The 6,913-nt window shown below is 31.0% G+C and overlaps 1 protein-coding gene across 1 annotated transcript in view; it reads left to right on the top strand.

The window, feature by feature from the left end:
- The first annotated feature begins 818 nt into the window (after positions 1 to 818).
- The window catches only part of LOC126779481 (kinesin-like protein KIF3A), a 28,350-nt gene continuing 22,255 nt past the window's right edge, over positions 819 to 6,913 (top strand). Inside the window, exons 1-2 of the mRNA XM_050503489.1 lie at positions 819 to 981; positions 1,327 to 1,539. Coding sequence (XP_050359446.1) covers positions 976 to 981; positions 1,327 to 1,539 — 219 coding nt within the window. The 5' untranslated portion in view covers positions 819 to 975. The remainder of the gene's footprint in view (positions 982 to 1,326; positions 1,540 to 6,913) is intronic.

Raw genomic sequence — 6,913 nt, 5'->3', positions numbered from 1 at the left:
ACTGTCGTAGTTTCAAGTACTTAAAAAAAATCTATTAAAATATTTTTCATATAAGCATATTAATGACACATGTAATAATATCGGCCGATGGCAAGTGTTCACAACCGCCTAGCACAGTAAGAAATATTAACCATCAATTATACGCATTTAGATATTCTGCCAAACAGCAATTTAGTATTGTTGTGTTTCGGCTTAAAGATAAAAATTTTGAATATTACGATAAAGTTCAAAGTGAGAAAAGCTTTTTATTTTATAGTCTTAATTATAATAATGTTACATATATATATATATATATATATATATATATATATATATATAATATATAATATATAGTATATAGTCAATATATAATATATAGTTAATAATGGTACAGTTTGCTATTCTTTAATAATATATCTTTGTATATTAAACCAACTTTACAATTCAAAGTTAAATATCGATCAAAATATTGAAATCCCCAATCTTAGCATCGGAAGATAGGTTGATGTTTTTCAAGCTATATATTTTTTAATTTTTTTCAATTTGAGATCATGTAGAATAAAATAAATCTGTATGTATGTTTTTTATGTATTTTGTTATGTTCGTTTCCATAATAATAAAATAATTAAACTACTACTTCCTTAACGACTATAGATGTCGACACTGGCTACCGTATATGTTTAAAAAAGAGTTGAAAATTTCATTACACTAATTTTTTCAATTCAATCTTTTAAAATCTATTACATTTTTATAAATATACTATTTCAAAATTAAACGTATTTAAAAAACAATAACTTTTTACTTCATTTACTGCTGTTGAGTGGTAACATTTCATGTAACTGTCATTTCATTTCCTTCGAAGAACGAATCGAGGCCCCGGGAAAAGTAGGTCGTCAGTATTGATTTTTACCTAATATTCGACAAACAAAGACGTAACCCTGCCTCTGTGAAAATAAATACAACCTCGCGCAGTCTCGTCGAAGAAGAACGTGCACAATGCCAGTAAGTCATCTCAATATGTTACTTGTATCATGTGATTTCCGGAATTCGCGAATGATTTCATAATTAATCATTTCCTTCTTATAGGTACGTATTCATATTTCATTCTCATTGGAATTTGCGAATTTTGATTACGTGGTTAAATCGATATCGCTGCATAGATTCTTTTAGCAATGTATAGTTTTAACATTTATAAATCAATACGATACGATTCGCTTTATAATTTTTCGTGAGTCACGTTAAATTTATGTCAGGGTCATGTCTAGTACGTTGTTCAACTACGCAATAGGCGCCAAGAGGGCACGTGTGGCTTGTCTTTCATACATTTTCTTGTAATTATAACGTTAGGACGCGGAGCTGGGCGCGCCTACGGTCGAGAATGTTCGCGTTGTGGTGCGCGTGCGTCCTATGGACCAGAAGGAAAAACTGGACGGGGCGTACAACTGCGTATCAGTTGACTCCGTGAACAGCACGATTGCAGTTACCAGGAACAACGTGAGCCCGCCGGAGCCGCCGCGCATTTACGCTTACGATGCAGTCTTCGACAGCAACACCTCCCAGGTAAATATATATGTATATAATTATATATGTATGTATACGTACTTCGCTATAGTAATATCTCAACACGTCATACGTTTATCAACCCTCGTAGCATGTAGTATTGCGTCCAACACGTCGCGGTTTAATTCTCAAATGCTTTACAACTTAACTTTTTTTTTAATGGAGATTCTAATAAGAAAATGAAAATTTTTGACGGTGCCGTTTTAGTTTTTCGTTCGATGATTTAATTATAAAAAATTTCATCGATAAATAATTTAAAAAAAAAACTTCACAATAACTTGCGGTTAAATTTAATAATATACTATAAATTTATAAAAAAATGTAGTTCTAAGTTCAACAAGAAGATATGAAAACAAAGAAGTGCATTGAAGTAAGAAGACAATAACCTGACCTGCCCGTCATTTGGCTCGACTGATGCTGATATAGACTTCAGTCTTGTCGAATGGTGGGTGGGTTTTGTTATCAATCATCATTACGAAGAGAAACAAGAAGACCATGTTAATTTCAAAATGTGATCACACACCTCTTAAGACCCTCTTAAATGTAAAATGTTTTTGTCCACCAACATTACAAATATTTTTTTGGTACGAGTACAATATTTCAATAAGATTTTTAATTATTAAAAAAATTCGTCAGAAGTTATTAATATCAATGATTTCATTTACAAATTAATTACAAAAGCTATATTTGGTTAAATTAAAGTCATTAGTTAACTGTTTAAAAAACGATTTAATGTTTTGTGTATAAATTTCAATTATATATATTGAACACTTACCACTTCTCAATGTTATATAAATCTTGTGACATAGTTATGAGTAGTTTTAACAGTTATTGAGGTTTTGTGTTCAAATATATTTAGACAAATGAGATCACTTAGTGTGGCCGTAACTATGACGTCACAAAAACCAATATGGCCGTCGGTCTCGGAGTTTAGGCGGTAATATTCGAGATTAATGCATTTACATGAGGCCAATAGCTGAGCGAATAATAAGCGAATTCACTAACCCAATCCATTTGCCTAGAGACAATCCACTACATTTGATTGTCCTCAAGCCATTGATAAAGTAATTTCCAATGATCAAAAACAAAGAACACCTTATATATACATAGGCCAGTAAATAACACTGTATTTTTCATTCAACTAGCTTAATTTCTTGGCTTACTGTTTGCCTTTGCTATTGGCCTTGTGTAAAAGTATTATTGTAAAAGTATTATCACTTCCTATATAAATTGTTTAGAATGTCAATTTTGTAATTTAACCTTGGGATTAGGCAAGACGTTGAAGAGAAACTTATTGACGTAACATTCCACTGCATCTTGCTGCGGGCTTGCCCGTGATGCAAGTCAGCCTGTTGTGCCCAATGCATTGGGAATGTTTAGTCAGAAATCTACTGAACGGAAGAAATGAACAGGAAGATGATTTAATTTTTTTTATGAATTGTCATTGTTTGTAAAATTATTAATTCTATTGTTATATTTAATTGTTAAGCGGTTCTTTTTTCTTTGTATAATTGTATGTGGGCATTTTTTTTCAGAAACTTTGTTTTAATACGAGCCTTTTATATTTTTTTTCATTTGCAGATTTTCCATATATTATATATACATAGAGGGTCTAGTACATTACTATATACCAAAAATGGGCGCTTAAATAAAATTATAGGCGAAATAATAATATTTTATATCTATTTTATATTGTACTGATTGTAGTAAAAATAATACAGCTTAATGCGTGGAATAAGTACTTAGGCGTTGATTTCGCATTAGCTTTTATCATTTTCATTTTGATAACAAAAAACCTATATTGACATTCAATGTACATAACATTCCTTCTGCTATAGATAAGGTATATACCACTAGACTGACTATGTATGGGTTACATTCAAAGTTATCCATCCACAATAAGGTTGAGGTTTTTCAAAATATTTAGCCAGAGAAATTAATTAGATCAAATGATTTTATTATTATAATAATTATATTATATGTATAAATTGAATGTGTAAGTGCTGGTAAGGCTGTGTCCCATATATCACATCAATTTATTTCTTTATTCAATTTTACATGCACAAAGGTGCAAGGTGCTGTACCATGGTAGACTGCTTACTAAATAAAATATATTGTTAATCTCTTAAATTCATTATCTTGTTCATTTTAGATAAAAATGCCTACGAATTATGTATAAGAATACTTTTTTAATATATTTTTTACATAATTATAATAATATAGTATTATTTTTTTATTTTCGTAATTTTTTTTTTTATTGTTGACAGTGAAGTCACATAAAAGATCAAGATTGGTCATTCTGGTGTTTTAAGAATAACATTTTAAATTCAATTAAACATAATAAATACACCAGCACATGGTTTTTTTATTACTAGTTTAAATTTCTAAGATGTTTATAAATCCGATCAAACACAATATCAGTCAAATGACAGTCGTTCAATGTTTAATTAAACGCGGAAAAATCTTATTTCTTTCCAATAAGATTCTACTAGATTCCAATTTGAATTGCTTAAGTAAGTTAATATCATATACTTTTCTGCGTTGTTAATTTTTTTTTATGTTTAGTATGCCTCGTTGCGCATTCCCTGAACATATAAAATTAAATAGTTAAAAAAATGTTTAACCGCACGTTAAATAAAAAAATCTTTAGTTGTGCGATTTCGAATAAAAGAGTTTTTTTAATCAATGCATCGTCATTGGTTTCTGTTACGTGTCCAAAATTATTTGGAAGTCCCTTATAGTATGAATATTTTGTTGCACTGCAGTCTTACATAGTAAACGATCAATTATTTATTAACGTGTAAAAATACGACCAACTACGAGTTACATGAAAACCTATTTCAAATATATCCGACTTAAATGTTAGAGCGAATAAATATATGATAGAGTTCTTTGTTTGTATGTAGCAATGCGTATGTTATGCTGTAAAATATAAACAAGATGGCGTCTTCGTGTTGCGCGCGCAATCTAGGTACATCGATGGCGTGTTCTAGTTATTTGAAGACGAAGGGGAAATGGCGATCGTATATATTCGTCTAGTGCATTATAAAACGATTATATGAAAACATGATCCAAGGTCATTTCTTTTAATAACGAGAAAAAATGGACATAAAAAAGAACAAAATGGCGGTTTATTAATTTGTCGATGTAAATTTTAAGACGATAATTATAATATCTATGAATAAATAAATACACAAAAACAAAACCGTATCTTTTTTCCCTTTGTCATCGATTTTTTTTTACACTTTATGTTATCTATAAAAAATTATGTTACGAACAGTAGAAGACTGTTTAAATAAAAGGTATTAAGTGTCTATAACATATATTTGTAAGAAAATTACGGTTTGAAATGTATATTATATGTATATTTCCGTATTAAAAGTCTTATCGCGGTAGATAAACGCAATTATCAATATTCAGTGCGCTATGACACAGGTTTTAGACTTGTAATAAATACATTGTTAAACCATAATGGCGTCGATTTTAGTTCTTAGACGATATTAGTGAGCTCGTTTATAAATTTTTAACTTTTTAAATTATAATATTCTTTATTACGAGCTTGGGTTAACATGATCTTAGAATTTAAAGAATCAGCCAAATTATCCGTTTTAGCGCGCAATATTTAATGTCACGTTTACATATAAATATCGTAATCTATTATTGAAATAAAATTAATTAGCTTATCATGTTAATTAAGAAAAAATACTATCATATTAAATTGTCATTATTATTCGCTAATAAAACGAAATTAATTAAAAATCAAATAAATAAAACGAGAACATATAAGAACTGACATAGATAACATATAATTCAAAATAATTAAATGAATTAATATAACAAGAACTAAAAATGTAATCGTCTAATTAATTATATAATTACAATTAAAAAACTGCATCGTTTAAAAAGTATTACGTTAAGCATGGCTCTTGTTGTTCTTGACTCCAAGAAAGTTAGTGCCAGAAGTAAGTTATTGCCAGTATTAAAATATAATTAATTTTTTAATTGATATTTGCTATTATTCTGTTAAGTTTGTCTTAAGTTTTTATGAATTTTAAAGTAAGAAAAAACTCGTTAACACCTGATTTGTACGTATTCAGAGCAAGTAAGGATTTTATTATTATAATGTAATTTCATTTGTTTTTGAGTACAGGGTTAATAGGGGGAAAGCCGTGGGCGGAAACTAGTACTATAGTAATTAATTGCAACGAATATTCATTTACTTTACCAAACCACACAATACACACCCTAGTCGGGGTCCAGTTGATAGTGTTAATTGGCAATTTGCTGAAACAATTGATGACGACCCGGTTGACGTGGTTGGTAGATACTTGCCTTTCACGCCGAAGGTTGTGGGTTCGATTCCCACCCAGGACAGACATTTGTGTGCATGAACATGTCTGTTTGTCCTGGGACTGGGTGTAATTATCTATATAAGTATTTATTTGTGTATGTTATGTAGTATATCAGTTGACTGGTTTCCATAGTACAAGCTCTGCTTAATTTGGGATCAGATGTCCGTGTGTGGATAATGTCGAAGGATATTATTATTATTAATTATGCAAATATATTAACATTAGTAGGGCTATCTTGTGAGAACGAACACGAAACTCATCGCAGAAAACGGTCGTAAAATGTCAGATAGTGATATGCGACTTTGACCGTAATTGTTATAACATTTCAAGGATACACGCGTCAAAATACTATATCAACATAAGTCGGTTGTCATCATTCTTAAGGTGAGTAATGGAGTTCTTTCGGAATTAATGCAGTTTACGCTTAATAATGAAATTTGTAGTAGTTTTTTTTGTATAAATAATACAAAAAAAACTCTATTCGGTTATCAGCGTATTCGGTCATATATATTGTAACAGCCTGTGATTGTTCCACTCCTGGGCTAAGGCCTCCTCTTCCTTTTTGAGGAGCTTATTCCTTCTTCATCTACGTATAAAAGAATAACTAACTGATTATGTGTCATATCAACGCACATTAGCCGAGATGGCCCAGTGGTAAGAACGCGGGAATCCTAACCGATGATCGTGGGTTCAAACCCGGGCAAGCACCACTGAATTTTCATGTGCTTAATTTGCGATTATAATTCATCTCGTGCTTTACGGTGAAGGAAAACATCGTGAGGAAACCTGCATGTGTCTAATTTCACTGAAATTCTGCCACATGTGTATTCCACCAACCCGCATTGGAGCAGCGTGGTGGAATAAGCTCCAAACCTTCTCCTCAAAAAGAGGAGAGGAGGCCTTTAGCCCAGCAGTGGGACATTCACAGGCTGTTACGGATACGGATCAACGCACAGCCCAAACTACTGGGACTAGCGTCCAGAAAATTAGCAATGTTTTCTTGTACACAGTAAGTTACCACT

Source organism: Nymphalis io, chromosome 29 (genome assembly GCF_905147045.1).
Source record: "Nymphalis io chromosome 29, ilAglIoxx1.1, whole genome shotgun sequence".
In the NCBI taxonomy this organism is placed as follows: domain Eukaryota; kingdom Metazoa; phylum Arthropoda; class Insecta; order Lepidoptera; family Nymphalidae; genus Nymphalis; species Nymphalis io.
The sequence above is the reverse complement of the archived record's forward strand: the minus strand, read 5'-3'. Positions and strand labels throughout refer to the sequence as shown.